Source organism: Siphateles boraxobius, unplaced genomic scaffold (genome assembly GCF_051911475.1).
Source record: "Siphateles boraxobius isolate OS27281-9 unplaced genomic scaffold, OSU_SipBor_1 142, whole genome shotgun sequence".
NCBI lineage: Eukaryota > Metazoa > Chordata > Actinopteri > Cypriniformes > Leuciscidae > Siphateles > Siphateles boraxobius.
In genome coordinates, this window is record NW_027508747.1 from 206,490 (window position 1) to 233,169 (window position 26,680).

At 38.6% G+C, this 26,680-nt stretch overlaps 2 protein-coding genes across 2 annotated transcripts in view; one reads left to right on the top strand and one right to left on the bottom strand.

Moving 5' to 3' along the window:
• Positions 1 to 6,814: 6,814 nt before the first annotated feature.
• Positions 6,815 to 17,643, top strand: gfral (GDNF family receptor alpha like). Its single transcript, XM_077230316.1, has 8 exons — positions 6,815 to 6,887; positions 7,756 to 7,893; positions 9,496 to 9,648; positions 12,336 to 12,663; positions 15,936 to 16,183; positions 16,301 to 16,486; positions 16,586 to 16,670; positions 16,794 to 17,643. Exons 1-8 carry the CDS (start codon positions 6,857 to 6,859, stop codon positions 16,873 to 16,875), a joined length of 1,251 nt encoding a protein of 416 aa, XP_077086431.1. The 5' UTR covers positions 6,815 to 6,856; the 3' UTR covers positions 16,876 to 17,643.
• Positions 17,644 to 19,291: 1,648 nt separating this feature from the next.
• The window catches only part of hmgcll1 (3-hydroxymethyl-3-methylglutaryl-CoA lyase like 1), a 41,620-nt gene continuing 34,231 nt past the window's right edge, over positions 19,292 to 26,680 (bottom strand). Inside the window, exons 8-9 of the mRNA XM_077230330.1 lie at positions 22,695 to 22,820; positions 19,292 to 20,894 (exon numbers count right to left, since the gene is read on the bottom strand). Of these exons, the coding sequence (XP_077086445.1) occupies positions 20,793 to 20,894; positions 22,695 to 22,820 (228 nt within the window). The 3' untranslated portion in view covers positions 19,292 to 20,792. The remainder of the gene's footprint in view (positions 20,895 to 22,694; positions 22,821 to 26,680) is intronic.

Here is a 26,680-nt window from a genome sequence, read left to right on the forward strand (position 1 = left end):
GATGGTGTTGTTTTTGATCCGACGGAGGCACCACCATTCGGGCTGGTGGAGGTGAAGTGCCCCAACGTGAAGAGCTATGTGGACTGTGGGTATCTGCACATGCAGAGTGGCGCCTTGCGCCTGAAGCCAGGTCACAGCTACTACTGGCAGGTGCAAGACCAGCTGCTTATCACTGGAATGCAGTGGTGTGATTTTGTGGTTTTTGCAGAGGAAGACCTTCTTGTACAAAGAATTTACACGGATGCGGAGGTCGCTAGGGTTATAAGGGAGAGGGGGGATTATTTCTTTTTCTATCATTACTTGATCTGATCTTTTAAAAATCAATGGTTCTTTCAATCAGTTCTGTTCCAATCAGTTGATAAATGTTCTTGTTCTGGTTTTATTGTTCATCTTTACAATGCCTGATCTAATATTAGGTATTGTTGTTTATCTTTACAAATCTGTACAAAGTCTGAACTAAATATTAGGTTTTATTGTTCATCTTTACAAATCTGTACAAAGCCTGAACTAAATATTAGGTTTTATTGTTCATCTTTACAAATCTGTACAAAGCCTGAACTAAATATTAGGTTTTATTGTTCATCTTTACAAATCTGTACAAAGCCTGAACTAAATATTAGGTTTTATTGTTCATCTTTACAAATCTGTACAAAGCCTGAACTAAGTTTTTTATTGTTTATCATTAACCTGAAAAGCTGAAGTGATAAACTGAAAAATGAAATCTCAACGCCAATTGAACAATAAACAAATCTCTATAAACTAGAGCTAATGTCACTAATTCAGGCCTAAAATTGAACTGATACCATACCTTTTTTACTGATTGAAATGAGAGCCTGATTGTAAAAAACTATGTGGATTGTTGATATATGATTGAATAAGTGTTGTTCAGTATTTCCTTATTAAATTCTACATGTTCTAATGACATCTCTGGTATGTTTTTATTTTCATTTCAAGTCAGTAAAAACAAAGCTAATGTAATAATGACAATGACACAAAGAATGTTTTTAAGAAGCAAGATGGATCTTTAATTCATTGCTGAGTTACCCATGCCTTCACTAATGGCCCATTCTGATAATTGACCAGGAAGCAGGCCACACTGAACAATTCATCAATGTTCCCGCATATAGACAGTGGTATGTCCTTGTCGAACAGTTTGTTCACTTTCACTCTCCTTATGCACCTCTCCACATGCACTCTCAGACGTGCAATTGACTGTGTCTGTCTGACATCCTCTCGACTCATTTGTTGTTTGTTGCTGAGAAAGGCAGGCCGGTACACCTTACAAGGAGTAAGGTTGTCCACAACAAACCCTTTGTCCACCATTTTCGCCATACCTGGCTTCAAAAGCTTTACAATCCCGGACTGCTTGAAGATCTCGCGATCACTCATAGAGCCTGCATACAGTCCAGACACAAAGGTGACAGCACCATGGGATGCCATGACAATCATGGCCTTGAATGTAGTGTGTGATTTGTAGGTAGAGAAAACCTCACTCTGAAGGAGCAGTGAGGATGGCGTCTGACAGAATATCTCTGTACAATCAAGGACCACCTGTGTATCAGAAAAAGCTGCAAACTCAGGTGGAAGGTGAGCTCTCACTATCTCTAGAGGTATCCAAAGGCGCAGGCTTCCCAGCAGGCAGTACAGGAAATGAGTCCATGTGGAGATGATCCGACTTGCAGTAGTGCGGTGAATGCTGAACCTCTCTGCAAGGTCCCTGAGAGGAAAACCCACTGACAGGTACATCAGGAACAGCAGAAACTCGTCAATGGGTCTAAGTTTCTGTTGAGATATAAAGAATAAAAGCCTCTGTTTAGCTACCTTGACATTGATATTGTTATTACAAAGTATAAATCAGAAAATAATACCAACGTTGGCTTTTACTTTTTAGCTAGATGTACCGTAAAACTTCAAATAATAGCCCGGGCTTTTATTTTCCCAAATCGTCGAATCATCTTGAATTTGAGACAGGCCTTTATAATTTAGTGTTGAGATGATGTTCATTGAGATGTTGTTCCTAGAGTCTCTAATCTCTAAAAATCTCCAAATGCTCCACGTGAAACTGCGGTCTTCCGACCTTTTACTATCGTGTCAATTGATTTTGATTAATATGCGCGAGGGAGAGAGAGCAAGACAGTGCTCGTGTTGTTTGAAGACGTGAGAGTGCGCGCGCGCGGCCGGGGCTCTCTCTCTCTGCTAGTTTGCAACACGAAACTAAAAAACAGACCCGGCCTCTATCTGTTTGTCTATCTTTATTTACCCAAACCTGTCGCCACACCAGGCGTGTAAAAGAGACAGGCGTCTATTTGGGACTCGGCCATTATTTCAAGTTTTATGGTAGTTGTAGCAATGTTCAGGGAAGAAGGAGGCGGGAACCGGCGAACATTCAAACATACTTTATTAGAATAAAACCAAACAAACTAAAATACCCCCAGCAGCCCCTCGCGGACGACTGCGGGCTTACCCAAAATAAACATAACGGCCAGCAGCCCCTCGCGGACGACTGCTGGCTAAAATAAAACACAAATACAAAAACCAAAACTCAACTAAAATACAGGCCTGTTCCTCTCTCGATCATCATCGTCGTCGCTCCTCCTTTATGCTTCCGCTCCTCCGTGAGAGATGCGAGACCGGTGTGCTCACAGGTGTTGCTCATTATCAATCGCACCACCGGCCTCGCGCCGTTCTCTCACGTGCCTCGGCCGTCCTGTTCGCCACATACCCCCATCGCCCCTCACAGGCTGGGGGGTACCCACGAGCCTGTGCCCACTCCCCCCGGCGGCGGCGATCCCTGGGGGGTATGGACCGACAAGCCGAGGGAAACGGAGACGGAAGCATGAGGAGCAACAGATCGAGAGAGGGGAGAGAGAAAAAAAAAAGTAAAAAAAAAAAAATTTGGTCCGGTTCCCACAACGCGCTGCCATCTGGTCCTCCACGAGCTGGGCGATCTCCTCCGCGGTGCCTGGCGGTGACGCTGGGTAGCCCTCGGTGGACGGCTCGATGCTCCTCCGCCGCCCGGTGGATGGCGACGGCTCCTCGGGTGCCTTGGGCAGACGGTAGGAGTCCCCCGCTCCCTGCTCCTCCCCTTTTCCCGGTGGACGGCAGCAGGCTCCGGCCCACGGCGAGCGGCGGCGACTCCTCCTCTCCCTCCCGGACGGTAGCCGCCCCTCCAACTCCCAGGCGGCCGGCAGCGAGCTCGACCGTTCCACCGACAACTCACTCCAGCGCACCGCCTCGAGCGTCCATGGCCGCAAGTCCCCCGCTCCCAGCTCCTCCCCTCGTACAGCGGATGGCAGCAGGCTCCGGCCCACGGCGAGCGCCGGCGACTCGAGCACCATGCTCGATGGCACCGCGGATTCCCCACAGCGGCGAGGACTCTCTGACACCGCGTTCCTCCCTCTCCCCGGGTTTCGGCACCAGTGTAGCAATGTTCAGGGAAGAAGGAGGCGGGAACCGGCGAACATTCAAACATACTTTTTTAAAATAAAACCAAACAAACTAAAATACCGCCAGCAGCCCCTCGCGGACGACTGCTGGCTAAAATAAAACACAAATACAAAAACCAAAACTCAACTAAAATACAGGCCTGTTCCTCTCTCGATCATCAACGTCGTCGTTCCTCTATGCTTCCGCTCCTCTGTGAGAGATGCGAGACCGGTGTGCTCACAGGTGTTGCTCATTATCAATCGCACCACCGGCCTCGCGCCGTTCTCTCACGTCCCTCGGCCGTCCTGTTCGCCACAGTAGTTAACTCCACAAACCAACAGGGGCAATTACAGAATAAAACAGTTTGTATCCAATTTCAGAGTAACGTTAGGCCTACAACTCTATGCACGTCATGTTACCATATTTGTTACCTACCGTTGTTGGGTGATGGACTGTGCTGATGCTGGCAGAGGCTGTCTTGGCGCTGGTTATGTGCACCATCTTGTTGATCACAGCGGGTTCAATTAAACTCCAAAAAGCCATGAAACTCCTGTAGGACGCAAACCTGGTATAAAAACGCACGTCCTCATCTGATGCAGACAGGCGATCTATCCCAAAACGCTGGCGAAGCTTGAGGACTTCCAACTGCTGTTGTAGCTCCCTAATATGGCGACGTAGAGTTTTGTTCTCGTCGGCCAAATTACTCGCCCTCGCTCCCGTTTGAGGGACTACAACACAGTAGTCGTGATCTGGAGCCATTTCGGTCTCCATCTCCGAGTCCGACTCTGGTGCAGGACTCTCGGCCCGCGGACGCCTTTCCCAGACGCTCGGTCTGGGCCTAGGTAGTTTGTACCCATTCCATGAAAAGTAAACCGGTACGGCTCCCTCCTTCAGCCTCCTCAATCCCCCGGCAGTCACATTTAAATCAGTTTGCTTAAAATGCCGACTACAGACCCGGGTGTTTTTGTTCGGGTTGAAGTCATCTCTCCGGATCTTCTGCATCCACTCAGCCCGTACCGCAGCATCAACGGGGAAAGCATGAAAGCTGACTTCTTTGTTGTAACTTGACGAAACAGTACATGATGGCACACAACAATGAAGTGTTGAGGCTGTCACCTTCTGAAAGGCAAGTCGCCTCTTTTGAATACTAAAAACACTCATTCTGAAAAATCTCTGTGGTAATGGAACTCGTTCGCTGTTGTCTCGTTGTCTCCCGTTCTCTGTCAGATAACCGGAAGTCTTCACCGGAAGTACTGGCCCACACACTCAAGTTTCGAACGTCAACGGTATTGTGCACGGAGCGAATTAGCATAGACCCCACCCTGAGTGAGACGCACATAGTCCGCCATGTTGATATCCTCGCTATACCAATTCTGTTTTTGGATGTACCATAAGAGTCTCCACAGACTCATTGAGGAAACGGGGATCTCCATATTCTCTGGCTCTGTATCATACTACAGTTCCCACATGAGCTCCTGGACAACAATTTATATAGGCTTCGCCCTCTTCCAGAAAGGGGGTGGGGAGCAGCATCTCATTTGCATTTAAAGGTACACACAAGAAAATGGTGCGCTTTGCTCACACCTAAATACTGGCAAATTGGACATGCTATAATGATCTGAGGGGTATTTTGAGCTGAAATGTCACAGGTATGTTCTGGGGACACCATAGATTTATATTACATCTTGTAAAAAGGGGCATAATAGGTCAAATTTAACCGCAATAATGTAGCTTTAACATTAACAAAAAAATGTCTGTTCTTCAGACAAAAAGTATTTTTTTGCTGTTTTTTCCACTATATATATTTTTTAAAAGCACAATTTTTTTACAGCCTGGTCTGAAATAACTGCCTGAAACATAATGTATACAGAATTGCTTGTGATTTTTCTAATTTTTAAGTCGTTTTGGATAAAAGCATCTGCTAAATCAATACATGTAAATGTAGTGAAAGTAGCTAGTAGAAAGAAACTTTAGGGGCCGTTTACACGACACTATTTTCAAATAAAAAAAGAAAACTTTATATGTTTTGGCCGTTCATTTACACGACAACAGCGTTTTGGGGGCCTGAAAATGCAAACTTTTGAAAAGTTTTTGAAGACGATACCGCTATCGTATTCGTATAAACTACAAACACGTGAATTTGTGAAAAGCCTAAAGGTGCATAGTGTTTCTTAAAGTGACATCGCCATCTACTGGCAGACGAATGCAGCGTTTATAGTTGTTTTCGCGGATCCGTGTGAATGGGGATGCACAGGATCACATCGTTGTTGTGTAAACATACCCTTAGAGAAAGCCGCAAGATAAAGTAGCTTAAAGGCAGGGTAGACAATTTTCAGTGTCCTGTATCACCCACTGCTGCAGATTCATTTAGCCGTTGATAGTGTTGCTATTGCAACACATAAATCCGAGTCACGAACCCCTCCGAGTATAACGTCACGGGTTTCCACCTCTTCCAGATTACAGTAGTTACGGCGTGACCGCAGCATAACCTGGTTGTTTTGGTTCAGGAGGAACTGTAAAAGGTGTTTCGGTTTTCAGTGACTGACGTCTGTCCAACTCTGCATAGCATGAAACTCACTGATAATGTGTGATGTCTGTGCTAGCATGTGTGTGGAGGAATGGAAATACACACGCTGACAGGTGCAGGACATCAGACCGAATGGAATGATTAATACATTTAGACCAATTAACTTTTGCTATCAGGATGTGAAGAGACTTTCAACCAGCATAACAAAAAGTGTTTCAGGAAAAAATCACTACCCTGCCTTTAATAAACATACTAAATACTGTCTGAATGAAAGTTTAGAGTGTCTTTGTTCCAAATTTGAGCACAGCTGATCTAATTTTGATTTTGATCATCATTAGTTCTGATTCTAAACTTCTGACAGAAAAAGCTGAACATTGAACACCGTAGCAACTTTCAACATTACTCTGCTGCTTGGGGAACAGCTTTACTTTTTGCTATATTGCCCATCACTACATAAACTACAGCAACCTTTGACGTTTCTGGCTTGACTGATGGTGAAACTCGTTAGTGGTATCCGTTTAGTATATATATATATATATATATATATATATATATATATATATATATATATATATATATATATATGTGTGTATAGTACCGTTTAGTATATCCCTAGTATATATATATATATATATATATATATATATATATATATATATATATATATATATATATATATATCCCTAACAGTTCAATATTTCTTTAATATGATCCTACATCAAATCCTCAGCCACTGACCCGAGAGCCGACCCTCATTACACACGGCAGTGCAGGTGAGTGACATTCAACACTCGCACCTGAGAGGATTAGTCATTATCACGTGACGTCATGCTGTGGTGAAGAGAGCGCTGAAGAGGAGCTGTTCACTCGCACAGGTGCTTCACACTGACACTCAACCACATCATGAAGGTCATGAAGCCAGCTTTTCTCATCGGTGAGTAGAGGATCTATATTAAGGATTATTGACCTTTTAGCAGTTCAGTGCTTCATTGATCCTGAAAGTTCTTCTGATGGAGTTATTGAAATTGATTTATCATGTGCTTGTGCCTGAACATTTGCCAAGTGTTTCTCTGTATTGGTCTTGAAACAGGGACTAAAATCTGTTATTAGGTGAAGTGCATTACAATTTAATTTAAAATGAGAAAGAAAGAAAGAAAGAAAGAAAGAAACAAACAAACAAACAAACAAACAAACAAACAAACAAACAAACAAACAAACAAACAAACAAACAAACAAACAAACAAAGAAAGAAAGAAAGAAAGAAAGAAAGAAAGAAAGAAAGAAAGAAAGAAAGAAAGAAAGAAAGAAAGAAAGAAAGTAAGAAAGAAAGAAAGAAAGTTTCAGGGGAAAATGTAAGAAAGTTACCCTTTTTTCTACATTGTAAAGTTTATTGGAATACGGTTTACACAAAAAATAATATTTCAGTCTTTCTACTTCAAAATTTGCCTTTCCTTTGTAATTATTTATGAAATTTACCAGCAATTTCTGAAGTGAAAGTTGTTGCCTAAACCCACAACTATTATTTTCTCAGTGCACCAGAGATAAATATTCTTTTAGAACGTTGTCAAATTTGAATGAATGATAAGGATCATGAGGTTTTGTGTTGCTGTCATTCAAGCAAACGGGACGCATCAGACACTAGCACATTCTGAAAGTCATGTCAGTTTGTCATGCCGAGTAGCTTACAATGGTTTCAAAAGAAGCATTTTTAAGACTCTTGATGCCTCCATGCAGAACAAGTCGATTGTTGTTTCTCGTTGCATTAAGGTCAAGGCGATTAAGAATGTTATTTTCTGTTCCAGCGTCTCATCTGCTGTTCCAGCTAGTTTCCATTAACACATCAAGAACTACAGACTGCACTTCACATCTGGACGCGTGTGTTTCTAAACGCATCTGCAGAAGAGAACAGGCTGTCCTCAGAGAGATCTGTGATTATAAAGGTACATGTTTCTAATTTAAACTTCTATGAAGCAAACAGAATGCCATCCATAATTCAACCAATGACTTTGTTTAATGGGATAGGACCGGGGTTGGCTGGTGACATGGGGTTAATAACTGGGTGCCGTCACAAAAAAAACTGAATGTTTGCCCTCTTGATTCATACTAGTTGATTTTGTCAAGGCATTAAAAATTAAAAGCTTCTGAGGTGAGAGGGGGAGGTTGGGACACTGGTGTAACGTTTGAGTACAATAATAATTAAGCATTTAAAGCACATTTGAACATTACTTCTACATACACACAACAGCTAACCGTAAAAGTAAAACCATAAAAAAACCTTCTTGAAATAAAATATTAAATACTTACTTTTTTTTAATGTAAAGTACTTGCCAAAGCAACATTTCTAATTTTAATTCAGTTTAACTGGATTTACTAACAACTAAAATAAATAATAATGAATAAAACCTATATAGAATTTTTTTAAACTCCTAAAAATGATACAAACAAAAACTAAAATTGGTAACACTTTACAATAAGGTTCATTAGTTAACATGAAATAAGAATGAACAATACTTCTTCAGCATTTATTAATCTTTGTTAATGTTAATTGTTGCATTAACTAATCCATTATTAAAATCAAAGGCTGTATTTGTTAACATTAGTTCATACACTGTGAACTAACATGAACAAACAACAAACAGCTGGATTTTTATTAACTAACATTAACAAAGATTAATAAATAAATTCTGTATTAAATGTATTGCTCATTGTTAGTTCATGTTAGTTAATACATTAACTAATGAATCTTATTGTAAAGTGCTACCCTAAAATTAAAACGGAAAACATAACAAAATTAAACATATTAATAAAAACAATTTCAACTGAGTTAGGTTATTCTGAGATAACACTTTACGTTAAAGTCCTATTTGCTAACATTAGTTAATGCATTTGTTAACATGAACTAACTATGAGCAATACATTATTACAACATTTATTAACCTTTGTTAATGCCAATCCCTGTCTCTTCTTGTGAAACGTCCCGTCATGTGTTGGCAGTAACTGAATTAAAGCGCAATAGCCTTGAGCAAACTGCACACCTCAAACTGTGGCCGTATGTGCATCGAGGAAAGGAAAAGAGTCTGGCTTGAGGGCACGTTGAAGTTGTTTGTTGGCTGTGTGGTTGTGTGTGTGTGTGTGTGTGTGCGCGCGCGTGCGTGTGTGTGTGTGTGTGTAAGCGCGCGTGCGTGTGTGTGTGTGTGTGACAGAGAGAAAGAAATATATTGGCCTCAGGGAAGCAAAGAGAATAACAATATATGAGATCATCAGTCCATATTCACATATTATATTTTCTGTCTTGTTGATACATTTTAACATCTGACCGTAATAATACTTTTGGAAATCCACTGTCCACTTTAGAAATCATAGATAATTATACAGCTCAATTAAAGGATTAAAGGCTTGATAAAAAAATCAGTATTGCAGCACATACAATAGCTATTAAAAATTGATGAACGCATTGTGTGATCCAGATGAATAGAGTTCACTCATGTCAAAGCTGTCATGTTGAAAGTGCTTCTAGTAAAGTCTTTTGTCTATGTGGAAAGATGGAGGCTGGCACACGACTGACGCAAAGGTCTGTAACGACACACTTCAGATGATGTTGAGCCGCTCGCCGGCGCTGGGAGAGTGTGTGTGTTCTGGGCCGGATCCGTGCTGCGCTCTACAACAGCTGTACTCTCAGTGCCAGCATCGCTTGGGTATACTCTACCACATACATTAAACACTGCAACATCAATCATGGAAATATGAAACAAGCTAAGCTCTACGGACAGCATGTGGCATGTACTGTACCACAGCCAACTATTTCACTCAATTCCCTCAGGAAGAACAAAACATGTCATGTATAGTAATGCACTTAAGCCTAAAACAATGTGTATTTAAAGTCAGTTTTATTAATGTAGTGCCTTTTACATTGTTTCAAAGCAGATTTACAGAAATTATTCTTTTTTTTAACTCCACCTCAATGTCTTCTTGTCCATATTGAGAAGTTATGGTATGCAATTTCAGTGAAATGTTCATCTTTTGTAAGTGCATTACTGTAAATCTGATTTTTAAGTCAAGTCAAGTCAAATATATTTATATAGCGCTTTTCACAATACAGATTGTATCAAAGCTGCTTCACAGTATCAATCAAAACAACTTAATGTTTGTTTATTACTGGAAAAAAGACATCCAAGTTTGGTAGAGCTGATCAATGGTATGATTGGTTAATTAATTTGAATATCCCCAACTGAGCAAGCCAAAGGCAACAGTGGCAAGGAACCGAAAAACTCCATCCAGTGACCTAATGGTGTCCTAACACCCCATCAGGTGACCCAATGGAGAAAAAAAAAACCTTGGGAGAACCCAGGCTCAGTCGGGGGCCAGTTCTCCTCTGGCGTTTATGAACTAGAGGCCGAATTTACAGTAACTGTAAGATAAAAAATTTATATGAATGCCTGGCTAAATAGATGCGTCTTCAGTCTAGTTTTAAACTGGGAGAGCGAGTCTGAGCAACGAACAATATCAGGAAGGCTATTCCAGAGCTTCGGAGCTAAATGTGAAAATGCTCTGCCTCCTTTGGTGGATCTGGATATCCTAGGAATGACCAGAAACCTCGAATCTAGTGATCTTAAAGAGCGCGATGGATTGTAAGTTTTACTAATTGAGGGTTGAGTTGTTCCCTGTGGTAATTGACTTTTGGGTAGGACTCTTTGAAAAACAGTTTTAATCTGGCAAATTCAATTAGAAAATCCATTTGAAGGATCTGCATTCAGCTCTTCTCCATACAAATTAAAGTGACTATATGGCTGTCAAGCCCCAAAAGGACACAAAAGAAATAAAAATAAAAAGGAATCATGAAAGTATCATAAAATTAGTCTCTATGACTTGTGCCCTATCCCAGCTAACAAAAACATATTCTAAGACATTTTTCTCTCCAGATTTACTTTATTAGTTATGCATAATATTCCAACAATGTGGTTTTTAGAACATTTTCTATAAACATTATAGGAACATTCATAAAAAAACATCATATGGACTAACATCATATGGATTTGCCATGAACACAGTCCCAATGTTTTCTGCTAACATTACAAGAACATTCAGCAAATATAAATAATTTCATAAGGACTTTCCGAGAACATTATTTTAAGAACAAAATTACGAGAACGCATTAACACTGTTCCTAAACATTATTTTAAGAATGTTTTGCCCTAACATTTACATAACCTTTAAAATACTTAAGTAAAAGTTATGGGAATGTTTCCTGTTCCTGGGATATTCCAAGGAACAGACCACAATTTTTTTATTATTTTTTATTCAGAAGAATTCTGAGCTTTGGCAAAAGGGAGCATTTTTAGTGAATAAGGATTTACATACATGTTTGGAATGGCATGAGGGCGAGTAAATGCTGACAGAACTCCAGTTCAAAAACACAAGGAACCTGAGGCAAAATGGAAAGCCAGTGGTAAGATCTTGTTATGTACATGAGCACCAAAGCCTTTTGTAAACTGATAATAGCATGCATGCTGTGATCCCCCTCATTGGACAGTCTCATAAAGTGTTGTCAAAAGTACTGACTTTGGTACCAAGTCGGTAGTGAAATTTAAAAAATATGACTCTTTGAGCGCTGATGAGCGGAATCGTAAACACCTCTGATTGGCCATTGTGTTCATGAGCTCATCGGATATGTCTGTGATTGGATACAATGATCAGCGCTTACAACAAAACATGTTGTAAAATATACATCAATGATGCTCTTCACCGAGCGCTTCCACAGATACACACAGTGTGTTTGAAAGCAGGACCGGTCCGCTGATAGACGCCTGCTTGTGCTTTCAAAACGCTCACACTTCAAAAACACACGCAAACACTTCTGTGTGCTGATCATTGTAGCCAATCACAGACATATCTGATGAGCGCGTGAACACAATGGCCAATCAGAGGTGTTTACGATTACGCTCAACAGTGCTCAACTGTTTATATGGTTTATTTGCTCAACTGCTCTATTTGGTCATCTGACTGTTATAACTGAGGTACAGCAGTCAAACTAAATCTAAAGTTAATGATGTGAGGGTCAAGAGCCCAACTAAAACAAACACTGATCACCATAATTGTGACTTAAACTTCAGTTTTTCTCCTTCAGTGATTCTGCTTGTTAACATCAGGTGTCTTCAATAATACTCAATCATCACTTAATTATTCACTTAATTATCTCATTAACTTTAACACTGCTTCAGAGTTCATTTAACACTCTGCTCAGAGTTTATATAATTCACACTCTCAGTGTTAATTTAACACTGAGGATTTTGCTGTGAAAGAGCACATTTTCTTTTTATTTCAGTACCGACTTGGTACCAAAGTCAGTACTTTTAACAACACTACTCTCATACCCTCGATCCAGTACACCACAAAAGCAGATCCTGTCTTGAGGAGACGAAGGCTTGTCTTGGGGAGGAATCCTGCAACAGGCGGATGGTGCCATTTGTCCAGGAGTGTAACGCATACCAATGCAACCTCAGCCAGTGCAGACAGGCAATGAGTCAGTTCTACTCGGCTCTTCCTCATGATGTGGCTGAGAGACTGGTGTTCTGTGACTGTGATGGAGAAGACCAGGAGTGCCAGCAGATGAAGGCCTCTCTACACTCTGGATCCTGTGCGAGTGACCTGTCACAGACTCCCTGGACCTGCCTGGAGGCGCTGGACAGATGTTCTGGAGATGCATCGTGCAGGTGAGCCCTGAATACTCATGGCAAATCATTAACAACATGATTTACACTAGGAAATGTTCATAGAACTGCATTTCTATCAACTATGGGTGTAATGATACCCTCATGTCACAATTCGATACATATCATGATACTGAATTTGATATTACATTGTTGGTGTAAGTGAACAGGCTTGGACTTGGTGCTGAAAACTCAATGAACAGGACCACAGTGACACCAGAATAAACATATTCATGATTCTGAAGCTGAAAATACTGAATTATTTTAGACGAAAATGCTTTCACTCTTTCACTGACTAGATACAGTATATTTAAAATAATGTAGGCCACTTTTTACTGGTAACTTAAGGCATTTGGCATTATTAGGATACACAAATATTCCCCCATTGCATTATTATACATTATTTTCAACATTATATATAGTAGTTTAATGTAGTACTGACACTAAAACTCTGAAAACTTGAATTTTTACACACACAGTAATATTTATTTTGGGTGAACTATACAAAATACATATTGTCACTCTCCACAATACATTTTGTTGCATTTTTGTATTGCGATATATTGTTACACCCCTTTTCCAATTATAGCTCTTCGCCCCTAAGTTGACAAGTCACATTTTGGGATACCAAGTTATTTCAATAGTCCACTTTAGACTTTCTACTAACTAAGTAACTTTGCAACTATATGTCAACTAGCAGTCAGTAGAGTATTAGTAGATTGTCTGCTTAAAATCAGCTAAACACTTCATTTTGATGCTCCAAACAGACATTCTACTGACTAGATATAACTTTGCACGTAAATGACAACTTATTCATCTAACCATAACTGTCTACTAATACTCTAATGAGAGTGAGTTGACATGTAGTTGCAAAGTTACTTAGAGTTAGTGGAATGTCTAAAATGGACTAAAAGAAAATTCACAATTTTATTATTTTAGAGCATTTCAGTCTAACCAAAACAAGTTTGAATCCAGGCTGAAATAAAGTCAATTTCTCACCAATCCAAGGTATTTCAGGTAAGGATTCATCAGTATTCCAAAAGATCAACAGTTGTAGTGTAGAAATTCAACAAGAAATGTTTAAAACCATAACAAGGCAAGAAGGAAATCTTCAACAAAGGAGCATAACACAAGTTCAAATCATAGTCCAGATGAAGTGTCCTTAATGACTGATGAATGAGGCCAAAAGAGAACAAATATTCAAATATTCATCAGAGAGTGCGTTCACACACAACCCGTATAAATCCCGTAAAGACACGTGACATCGATGTGACATGTGATGTCTCATAAGCGTCTATAGTTTGCTTATGAGCTGCGATTTCTCTCTTGAGAAACCACTCTTGTGCATTTTTTTCTCTGATTTGATCATAAACTGCGCATTACGTACCGTTTCACTATCCTGCTTTCACTTCACTTCAGCGTCATCATTACGACACGGCATTGATTACGGCTTTTGTTCACACAGCGCGCGTTGCGGGACTGATCCTGGCAATGTTACTAGGTCCCCAACCCGGCACTGATCCCGGGATCAATCCCGGGTCGTGTTTGCGTTCACACAGAAGGCGTTCTGGCAATTTTCCGACAATTTCCCGGGATCAACGCGCTGTGTGAAAGGGGCTTAGGATTACAAAATATATATAGTGCAGCAGATTAATGGCATATTTCAAGAGAATCGTTCAAATTGGTATAGAAGCATGAAATTTGGCGCAGATACTCTCTAAGGGTCACTTTTTGGAAAAAAGGCATTGGCCACCCAACAATTCAACATGGCGGCCATTTTTTCAAGATGGCCGCCATTTCTCTTGAATCCTTAAATCAATTTTTGGAAACAGTGGCAATGAACATAGGAAAGGAGGGCAGCCATCTTCAAAAATGTTTTCCTTCCTGAATTTTTACTGGCCACTTCCTTTTTCTAACAGTGCCCCTTCCTCTCTGTGGACTGCACCTTATTGTGGTGGAGAGACTTGTGTACTCCAAAGAACCTGAGAGCTACGCCGGCGGGGATTTTACATCCCTGGCAAGTTTAACTAAGCCTGACAGGTAAAAGGAGAGGAGGCAGACAAAGCAGACATTGACTTTTTGACAGAAATGGTGGCCATCTTGAAAATGGTCGCCATCCTGAATTTTTGAGTGGCACATACCTTTTTCCAAAAGAGTGTTCCTTGAAGAGTATTTCTGCCTAATTTTATGCTTGCATCACCATTTGAACAATTGAAATAATTCATATTCGACAGGAACAGTGGCCATCTTTAAAAATGGTGACCATCTTGAATTTTTTGAGGGACAAGCATCTTTTTCCATTAACATGTTCTTTAGAGAGTATTTGTATCAAATTTTATGCTGGATCACTATTTGAATAATTGATATAATAAGCATTGAACAGCAATGGTGGCCATCTTGAAAATTGGCCGCCATATTGAATTTTTGAGTGGCCAACACCTTTTTCCAAAATAGTGTCCCTTAAAGAGTATCTGTGCTAAATTTCATACTTCTATACCAAAGTGAACGATTTTTTTTACTAATCTGCTGCACTTATACTATTTCCATTGAGCTGTAGAACCATAGATGTTCCTCAAAATAGGGTTGACTTGAGCAAACACTCAAAGGCTGCGTCCGAAATCTCTCTGACTAGGTACTTATTTTGAATATGTATTTACTTTGCGACCACTAAAAAAGTATCTTCTATAAAGTATGGATGTGACAATCTCTCTCTTCCTCATCCACTTAAGCATCTTAGGAAGTTTCCTTAGCATTTACTTTGGATTTAATTGCTGCATTGGAACAATATTTATTGTGAAAAAGATTCAGTTGAGTAAGTCATCCAGAAAAGTACTAGTCGGCGGGTCAGTGTTTACTAGTATATGATTCACTACACACAGTAGAGTCCAATGTGGCCAGAGAGTGTGAGATTAAACGAGTGCAGAAATCAAAAATGCCACGTCCGATTCGTCTTTGGTTGATTCTTTTCATAGTCTTGTAAATCAAGTTTCATTGCTGAAAAGACCAACATGAATTTACATTCTGGCCTAGGATTCAAATGTACAAAATGCAGGTCAAACGTGACTCTTAGGGGTTCATGAGCAGAGACGAGTTTGTAAAGATATGCCACAAATTTGCCAAATCGTGAAATATTCACAGATTAGTGTTGGTATAGATGTGCTGTATATCCCAGATGATGAAGCTGGTTGACAAGCATGGTCTGTCTGGTTGACTGGTGAGCTTTTAGGTAAGCTGGAGGATCCTGCTGATAAAAAACAACTCTTTGCTATTCACAGGCAAATATTTAAAAGGTACCTGGCCAAGTGTTTTGAGGCAGAGGACGCTGCATATGATTCGCCCAGTGAATGGCTAAATCTTATAAACCCTGACATCTTTATTGGGGAAGACCTCCAATGCCGGGTGGCATTTGTGGAAACAATGGGTTCAATTCTTCATCACCCATGTACTTGTGATGGATTACATCATCATGACCAATATAAGTGCAATGAGCTGAAACAAATTTTCCAAGACAAGTCCTTCTTCAGTAAGTACTTTCAGAGGTCGTTGGCTAGTTTAACTGTGCAGTTGTATTCAGCTTTGAGGTATTGCTGGCATAGTCTCGTTGTGATTGATGTGTTCTGTATAACCACTCAAATCACAGAGCTCTCAAAAACCAAAGAACATTTCCGACATGGAGAATTAGACATGAGGCGACAACCAACCAGTGAGCCAAGGGCTGATCAGCAGTGGTTGAGTGGTGAAACGGTCCAACATGGACAATCCGATGATTCGAAGAACGGGCAACAACCAACCAATGAATCAAGGGTTAAGCAGCAGTGGTTGAGTGGTGAGTTGATTCACTTAAAAAGTTGGATTTCGCCTTAATCATGCACTTTTTATTTTTCATTACTGATGTAATTACACATATTGTCTTTGTTTATACCAGATCAACTGTTGCACCTACTGATATATGTCTCTGCATTAACGGTAGTGGTGTTGATCGTTGTCAGCCTGCTTTTGCTCAGACTGAGGTAAGTTGTTATTTTGTTAGCATCATGATGCATTAAACTAATGTAGAGAATATTCTTTAGGTAATTCGATATGACATAGTGATTAATACATTATTAATGATTTTTTTTTGCCTTTATTTTAAGGAGAATACACCAAGCTGCTGATAAACCAGCTTTTGAGGCCCATCAGTCAAAGTCTCTAACGTTGTCATCTGTTATTATTTGAGTGCTTTTATAAAATTCTGGTAGTGATATTCCTGATACTTTGCACATTGTAGTTAAACCAAGCTGCCAAAATTTTCTACTTCCAACACTGACTTTATCACTTCCGTAACTTAAAGGACATGCCGTAGAACCAAAAAACCCATTAAATTAAGTGCATCATGAGCTTATAATAAATTAGTTGTACTCTCAAGTAATAAAACAGTTATTCTTTGTGTTGTTCAGTATTGCAAAATATCGTTCAGTATAGCCAATTGTTTATAATGTGCTTCTCTGGTTCTGTTTCAGGGCATACACTATAAATAAAGTGTTAATGAGCAACATTTAGAGTCTCTAATGTCAGATCTCTCATTCAGTTTTATTAAGTTATGGAAGATGAATATCCAGCATGAGGAAAGAGGTCATATATGTTCTTATCTTCTTCAGCCCATCTGATATTCATCAGTGTACATCAGTCTGTCTTGTCTCCTTTCCTGCCGACTCTCGACACCTCGATCCAGATGTTTTTAAGTCTAATGATGTATTTCCTGAACCCCAGTGTCAGGAGCACACTAAATCTCCATTAGGAACTTCACCATAGACATTAATGAGGCGTTTCACCAAAGTCGTTGTTTTACCCCTCATGGTTAAACTTTTATCACTAAGGCTTTAACAGTGTTGAAGATGAACATGCTTTTTTCATTAACTCATTTATATTTGCATATTATTATAAATAGAATGTATAATGAAATAAACACAAGTGTTGTTGCAATAAACTATTCTCAAGCCTGGTTTTAAAAATATATTTTTTTAAATAATAGACTTTAATGACTTATATTTACATAATAGAAAGTTAATCTTAAAGGTTAATCTTAGAGTATCTATTCATGGTTACAACTTTTAAGATAATAATGCAGTATAATATATAACAAATGAAATGTGTTTTGTGCTGTTCAAAGTTATAGGCAAACATAACAATTGTATTCATGATAACATTAATACACTGGGATGCATATCTTTTGAAATGCATTATATATACAGTCAGAAAGTAAACACTTACCTTTCTACATTATCTCTTTGTGTCTTTCCGATTAACTCTGTGTGCCTAAAACTAAATTGCACCTCAGGGATTAATAAAGGTAAATGTTTAAAATATTCAGCAATAATGTAGTTGGTATGGGTATCGTTTGAATTTGAGTGATTCTGCTTATATCCATACTGATTCTTATCGATTCAAAGTTTCAATTCCAATAAGTCAAACATTTAGAAATCAAACATATTTATTCTTACTTTCTGCAAAACATTCTCTTGCTGCTAAATACCATGAACAAAAATCAGCAGCCTTAAAAACACTTACATGAGGAACTTTTGCCTATGGTTTTAACAATATACCACAGCAAAACTCCTAGACTAATATCAGTTTCGAATATTAAAGACAAATAAACAGTCACTAATAAAGTAAGAACAAATAAATAGGCCTAAAACTGAACAAAGTTCTGGTATGAAATTGAAATTAAAAAAATAATCAAATGTAAAATAACAGGACATAGTTTTATTTTATTTGTAGTTATAGATTAATCTTTAATAAAGTTACAAAAGTTATTCAGTCATGAATAGGAAGTGGTTTTCTTTTTCTTTTGTTCTTTGATCCAAAATCATTCATGCAGATGGCAGCAGATTTATTAGGCTGCTGTCACTTTAAGATTGAATGCACAGATTCAACATACTGTTACACATGGGTTTTTACCCTCCACATTTTACATTTACTTAAGACAAAACCGACTGTGTTTACGAGGATATTTTGACAATAATTTTGTGTATATTTGTCTGTGAAGATGCGAAAGAGAACTTAATTCGCACTAGTGCCAAACTGTCTCTTGAATGCCTAAAATCACATTAAAATGCAAACACGGGAATCGTTAAACAAAATCGAAATGTGCGTGTCTTATCGAATCCCCAGTTCTTGGAAATTTGTAACCGGTTCTAAGATGAAACCGGTTCTTGGTACCCAAACCTACATTTGAGCAGAAAATTAAGAAGAGGACAGGTGTGAAACAAAAAAAAAGAAGAAATTTACAGATCAATTTGCTATGTCAATAATAGGGTTGGCCCTGCCTTCACTTGTTAAATCAAGTAATGGCAGTGTGCTGTAATAAACAGCTGTGTCCATATGTTTGCTTTCGCTTGTATACAGCTGAGAGTGAAAAGGCTGAATATCTATTACCTTCTCAAATATAAGCAATATACAGGCAAACAGAGTGCTGGTTTAACACTCACCCAAAACAATTAGAGCCCTGGATACACATGGAAAGAAGAGAAGGGTAAATTATAGACCGCGAGAAATCAAGTCGAGCATGTTTGCTCAGAGTACATCCCACCTGTATTTAATCTAGATCTACAGAAATATAGAGATGCAAGCTGTCAGTCAAAATAGGCTCATGAATGTCTTAAACATTGTTTTTATTCACCAAATTACTTAACATATATACATGCAGCCTTTACTAACAAGAAACGATGGCTTTCAAACGTATAACGTAAGGCAGGTTATACTGGTAAAGATATGTTAGTACAAAGACACAAATAAGCAATTTAGTACAAAGACAACATTAAGGAAGATTGACATAGATATTAAATCAGACATTGTTAACGCTCAAATGATTTGCACTACATATTTATAAAGTGACTTTTATAGTTCCAACTTGCAGTGTATTTTGAAGTGCTGATATGGCTGCACATACTACCGTACATTAATGTGATTTAAAGCAGCATATGCAGGCTAAATTACTTGGTGGAAGAATTCATTATTATAGTTTTATTATCAGATTTAATACTTATGTCTTATCATATTGCTGTAGATTCTTTGCTAATAATGTGAACATGACGGTACATGATGGGAAAGATAATAAGCAAACTCCTGCTTTAATGTCACCTGCGGTGATCAATATACACACTCTCTCTCTGCATAATTGTAACTGTATTGAGCAGGATATGATTCATGAAAAATTACTCATCATTTACTCTCACGGGGGTATTAAATGAGCCTCACATCATGTATAAATGGGGGATATTATCTTAGCTATCTATTTTATTTTTGACAGAAAAGGCATTGGCTCATTTTTTAGTGTAAATGCACACACACACACACACATACACACACACACACGCACGCACGAACGCACGCACGCACGCACGCACGCACGCACGCACGCACGCACGCACGCACACACACACACACACACACACACACACACACACACACACACACACACAGTAGATATTATTCACTTGACTACATCAGCAGCTCTTAAAATGAAAAAAAATATATATTCTATGTTTTGCTAATATTCCCATTAAGCTATGAAATCATTAGTTTCTCAATGTTAAAAATGTATTTTTTAAATGTTTAAAACTTTTTTTTTTTTGGTTATACGAACACTGAGGGAGAATTCCATTTTATTAAAAACTTTAATGGAAAGTTACTTTTGAATTTTCTCTAAACATTCTAAAACACGTAGTATTAACATATAAAAAACGGTAAAAGTCCAACTAAACAAAAGTCCAACTAAATTATAAAAAATAAAAATAAAAATAAAAACACTCTACAAGCCATGTATAAATCATGATTTGTTACATTATTAAAGAGCAGATAACTTTGGATGAACATGCTATTAACATTTGGAAGGAAGTTTGTTCATAACGTTGAGAAAACCTTGCCAGAACAACATTAGCCAGATTTCTGAGAAATGTTCCCTGTTTACTGGGATACTCCCCCTCGTATTCAATGGCAGAAATAGAGCAGAATCTCAAAGATTTGTTCTTCAATTCACATAATTTCTTATTTTATTTTTTCAAAATGTTTGTTGTTGTTGTTGTTGTTGTTGTTTAGTATGGTCTTAGACATTTGGACTTCACTGTATGTATGTTGTTCCTTAGAATGAAAGGCTAGATGTTTATAGCAGCTTGGCTGACCTTTGAGTTACTCGATCGCTTTAAGGCTCGGCAGATGAAATCTCCTGCTTCCATCACCTTCAGCAGGTCCACCCCCTGCATCAGAAACACAAACAGCCTCAACTGAGCTGGTGTAGACACCAGGGGGCGCTACAGCAAAAGAAACGGGAAGAGGTTAGGTGTCGCTGAGACGTTCTCTGAGAGAGGATTAAAAAGAGGAGGCAGTTAAAGGGTGTGGATAAAACATGTGTGAGAAACTGTAGAACATAATTACTGCCACCAGAATATCAGGTATATCAGGACTGTTATACACAATTTTACCAAATAATGCCCTCCAGACACCCTCTCACACCCATGCGTATATTCTATGACAAAAAGAAATTTTCCAGATTTTGTTTAAATGTTCTTGAGACAACAGGGAAAACTGAGTAATGGAAAAACTGGGAGTGTATTCGAAGTGTATGTATAAACATATAGTGTGGTCTCAGAAACTATGTGGATACAAAAGCCAAACGTAGAAATGTGTGCATGTCTTTGCATGATGGTACAAAACATCAGACCAAGTGTTATTTATTTTAAAAAGCAAAATCTCTCAATTATACAATAGAAATGCTGCCCAAAATTATGCCAAAAAGTATCAGGACACTTTCTAATTGTAGAAATGTATAGAACTTAATTAACATGCTGAACTCCACCTGTGGTTTCTCTGCTTGCACACATCCACTAACTTCATGCATCCGCATTACTCATACATCTACAAAGAAAATCACCATTACAAAAATAGCTCACAAAAGTGAAATTGAAAAAAGCTTGTGGAAACCATTTGTTTGATTCCAGTTTGATGCCAGCATTTGATTGATGCCAGTTGTTTGGTTATTCTGCATCTAATGACATTCAGACATTTTTTGGGCAAATACTTCAACGCTGGCAAAATGGGCTTTCAATAAAACTATCTGTCTAGAGAAAACAGAGAAAAATGTCTGTTGTCTTCGCTTTTGCCAAATAGGTAGAAAAACATTAATACCCATAATGCATAATGTTGTAGGCAGCGGATAAAGGCTGCAAAGAATCCTAAATATAGAGAGAAAGCCCCGACGGGAAATCTGAAAAACCTCAGAATAAAACAATTTAAATGATAATTGCAACTTTATATCTCACCATTCTTACATTATAACTCGCAATTGCGAGTTTCTGTCACCTCAATTCCGAGAAAAAAAAAGTTAGAATTGAGAGATATAAAGTCACAATTAACTTTCCGTCAGTTCCACCAATCAAAACGCATCACGTACAGGTAGAAAGCTGTTGCCATAATAATTTTTTATTTTTTTGCCATAATGCTGTTTAAGGAGTAGACAAAGTACAATACAATCTTCAATGATAAACCTACTGTTATAATAACTGTTCTGTTAATAACCCTCTGCTGATCCAGCTCTTCTTTTGCTGGGATACATGATTTTGTGATCTGCAATTTTCATGAAAGACATGGAGTTATCAGCCCAGAACATATACTACATATACATATGGACCATATACTAGAACATATACTTCATATCAGAGGTGTCAATTCCAGGGGTCAGAAAGTAAAAGTCCTGACATATGTTTATTCCACCCATTAACTCAGTCAGCTGATTTCACTAATTAGTTCTATCTCCTGGCTGAAAAACTGTGCAAATCAGCAAATCCAGGTGATTGGAACAAAATACTGAGGAGGAATTTTACTTTCTGAACCTGGACTTGACACCTCTGCTACATATAAATATGGAACATATACTACCTACATATACTACCTACATTGTAACAATATAAAGCAGGTTGAATATTGGCGACAGTACACTTCAAGTGTCTAAATGTTCTGTTGTTTATTAACGTAACATTCTTGATACGGTAAAGACTTACGGTTTCAATTCCAAGACCATGTAGCATATATAAAACATCCTCTGTAGAAACATTGCCAGACGCTCCCTTGGCATACGGGCATCCTCCGAGGCCGGCAACCGAGGAGTCGACCACAGAAACCCCCATCTGCCAAACACAAATGAAGAAGGCCAGTTAAAACCAACCTACCCTACCATCTAGGGCTGTAAAACATGAGAACAATAGTGTCCATTATCTCAAGGTATTTGCGTGTTACTGAGCTTCCTGGAGATTGGCATATATAGAACATCTGGTACATTATATAGAGCACCTGTACCTTGTATTGGACTGCATTTTTCTTGGAAGTCCCATTTAACCAGGCATTACTTGAACCAGGATATGATGCTATGGTAATTCTACCCTGGGTATTAATCACATATTAAAGAAAACATGAGGGTGAATGAGGAGATTTATTTTAATGTAATAAATGTGTTCTTTCAGGGTCGAATGTGAGCACAAAATGGGAAATAACAATCGTAAATGACCTCTGGTGGGACAGCACGCCCTTTTCCAAAACCAGGGTTGCTAATGTGAAAGATACTTGGTTTTGGCAAACGGGAGATCCGTTTGAACCCAAGGCGAAATAATAATTCAATGTTAATCACGCAGAGGCACTATGGTTTAACCTCGAGTACAATGCCTCAGTCTTCAGTGGTCCTGAATAAATACAGCTCATACATATGAAAAAATAATCACCTGTAAATGCGTCTACTGTCTCCGTGAACTTGCACCGCGGCAGGTTGGATTGCACAATGTTCATAATCAGAGTAATTGTGGATTTTCAACGGGGTGTGGAAATAAAGGCATTTTTTACAGTGGACCACAAGTGTCTGGCCTCCATATGAGAATTAATGATGCGTTTTGGGCCAGTTTTGCACGTCTGCGCTTTTGTTGGAGCGCTTAACCAAACACCCAGAAGATGTTGCAAAGCAAAGGATTAGACATAGACCTACTACTAAACTCCAATGAACTCTTTCCAGCTGCTGATACGACTACCTCAGTTTATGAAACATGAGCTGAAGTCCTCCTTAAAATAACCAAACTGGGCTCAGATCACATTTGGGATCTTCACTGGAGTTGTGACCGGGTCTCAGTCCATTGTCTTTTACACTTTCACTGTTGTAGCTTTTATTAGTACTACCACCATTACATTGAATACTTGAGTACAATTAGAGTTCTTCAGTTTTTGCAATGGCAAACTAAGAACTCTGAATATGTTGCTTAACTTACATACTCTGTTAACACACTTTTTGCCTGAGGTCACTTTTTTGTAGTCTTTGTAGTTTTGTGTTGGATATTTCATCAATATGTGTTCCGATATTTGCCAGGTGTTTTCTGAGTGCTATATGTTTTCCAGTGATCCTGAAGACATTGATTATCTCTTCAGGTGTTTGATTAGGATTGGAGATAAACTTGCAGGATAGTGGCCCTCCATTACCGATGTGGCATATTTAGTCATGTTAAACTAGTTATGTCATTAACTATTAATGTCTTAATTTCATTCACACAACATTGACAAGTTGGTCAAAGCTGTTATTAGTGCTGAATACATTTCTGTGTTTTTGACAATAATGAATATCTTCATAGAAATAAAACATGTACGTATAATTACATGTACATACTAGTAATGGCAGTAAATGATGCATAATTACATGCAACTGACCCAAACCATAACCCAATAGTGGGTATGTGTTGTTAATCACTATTACCGGTAAGTAATTAAATTTATAATTACACTCTAACATAGAGGCCTTAAAAAAGACACCTTTTTACACAATTATGATTGCAAAGTCAGATTAACGATTAAAAAAAAGATTTATTTTCGTATAGTTTCTTGCACAATACTGTGTTACACGTTTACCATAGAGCATGAATTGTAAACTAATCCATTTTATGGATCACAGAACCAGCTCCATTTCTATGGCTTTTCTAACATGGCAAACTTGCTCTCTAGCTCACCTGGTAAAGCCCTGAAACGCAAGTTACGATAAAAGAGCTCAAAGACTTGTAGAATCAAACTAAAATGGGATCGTTGCTTCAGCAAATTTGTTTTAATCTCACATTTAACACCATTGGTTAAGTTTAGTGTAGGCAAAACTCCACCTAAAAATGTTCCAAGAAGTTATGAAAACATTGTTTGAAAACATTTCAGAAAAAAGTTCTATGAACAATGTATAATGAGTAGCACTTTATTTTACAGTCCTGTTCCCCATGTAGGCTACATACTATGTACTTATTATAGTAATTGCAATAACTACTAACCCTGAACCTATCCCTAAACCCAACCTTAACCCATGAAGTTACCTATAATTACCTAATCATTTCTTAGTTAAGTACACTGTAAGTACACATAAGTGCATGTAGCCTACTGTAAAATAACGTGCAACCAGATAATGTTTTTGTGCTTATGTTTTGAGAACATTATTAAAGACCAGATAATTTTTTGAATGAACATTCTGTTAATGTTAATGGAAGAATGTTTATTCATAACTTTCCCTGTGAGTTTGGGCAATATTTTTAAGTGTGACAGAGCAGCATTAACCTTTTAGTGTCACTCACCGCTTCTGACCTGTCCCTGTTACATACAACAACCAACATAGTAAAAAATTGCACGTTTATATGTTTTGAATAAAACTGAACAAGCTTTTAGCACCACTGACTGTACATTACACTTTGAAAATGTTGTAAAACATGCATTAAGCAACATAATATCATTGTGCAGAAATGTCATCACATACACGTTTTCCCAATGAGCCTGGGTTGGGAAATGGAGTTAACTTAGATCACTTTGTGTTTGCAATGCATGTTTTAAAATTAAATTAACCAAAACATTGACCTGCTGTACAGTACACATACGCCCAGGAGGACAACAAAACAACCTATGTTAGATGCTAAATGACTGTGTTGTCGAGCAGCAATTGACAAAAAAACAATAACAGCCACAAATAATTAAGTTACCGGATGGCTTTAGAAGATTTAGAATATAGAGCACAAGTAGTATGGATATTTTAGGACATGGCAAGGACATTCTTCTAAAATTCACCTTTTGTGTTCCAAGGGGAAAAAAAGAAAAGTTTGGAAACAACATGAAGGTGTGTTAATAACAGAATTTAGATTTCGGTCTGATCTACCACTTTAAATCAATGGGCAGCGTATTCCCTGCAGGAGCTCCGACTGGCTATTGGCAGGTGTGTAAAATGAGTGTGTGATGTATATCGTAGAGTCTTGCAGGCCGTCTGGGTACCCAGGAGAACCTCTGAAAACTACAAATTAGAAAGCCAAGCATCTATCTGCCAGACCCTCTCTTTCTTTTTAGAAGCATTGCAGATTAAGGTATTACAATGTTTTCCATATGTCGTCCTGACTGTCATGAGAATATCAAAGACGTTTTCCAGCTTCCCAGGCAAAGCCAGATGTCGGGGGATGGGGATGGAATCCAACAGAGCGGTGAAATTAACGCTCCTATCCTGCTTTTGACCTCGATATAGCATCAGTGGATATCAATAAGAAGTTGTATTCAAAGTCAATTCAAACCTTTGGGGCATGGCGAGCTGACCAAGAAAATAATAAAAGCTGCTTTCCTTTGCTGAACAATGCTCCCTAATTGCTAGCTTTTCACAGCAACAAGGCCCTATTTCATAGATGGGCCGTCTGAGTCGCTTGTAATTGTTGTTTTTGTTGGCGAGAGGAAAGGGCTTTGCACCGTACTTCAGATTTCCAGACATGGGCTTTTGACTTTTTGCATCAGGGCAAGATATTCTGCAGGGCAGACGCTTTGTTGCGTAAACACGGAGTGGTAATTTGCTTCGTCGCCAGTCTTTTCTGCATCCACCCGCTGTGTGAGGGCAGACCAAAACGTACAGGGACTCGCTTCAGATTTGCTGAATACTGTGCAAGGACATGATGTTCAGCAAACAGTGGTCCAAACTGCAAATTGAAGCTGTTCAATTAGTTTAGCTTGGCTTAAA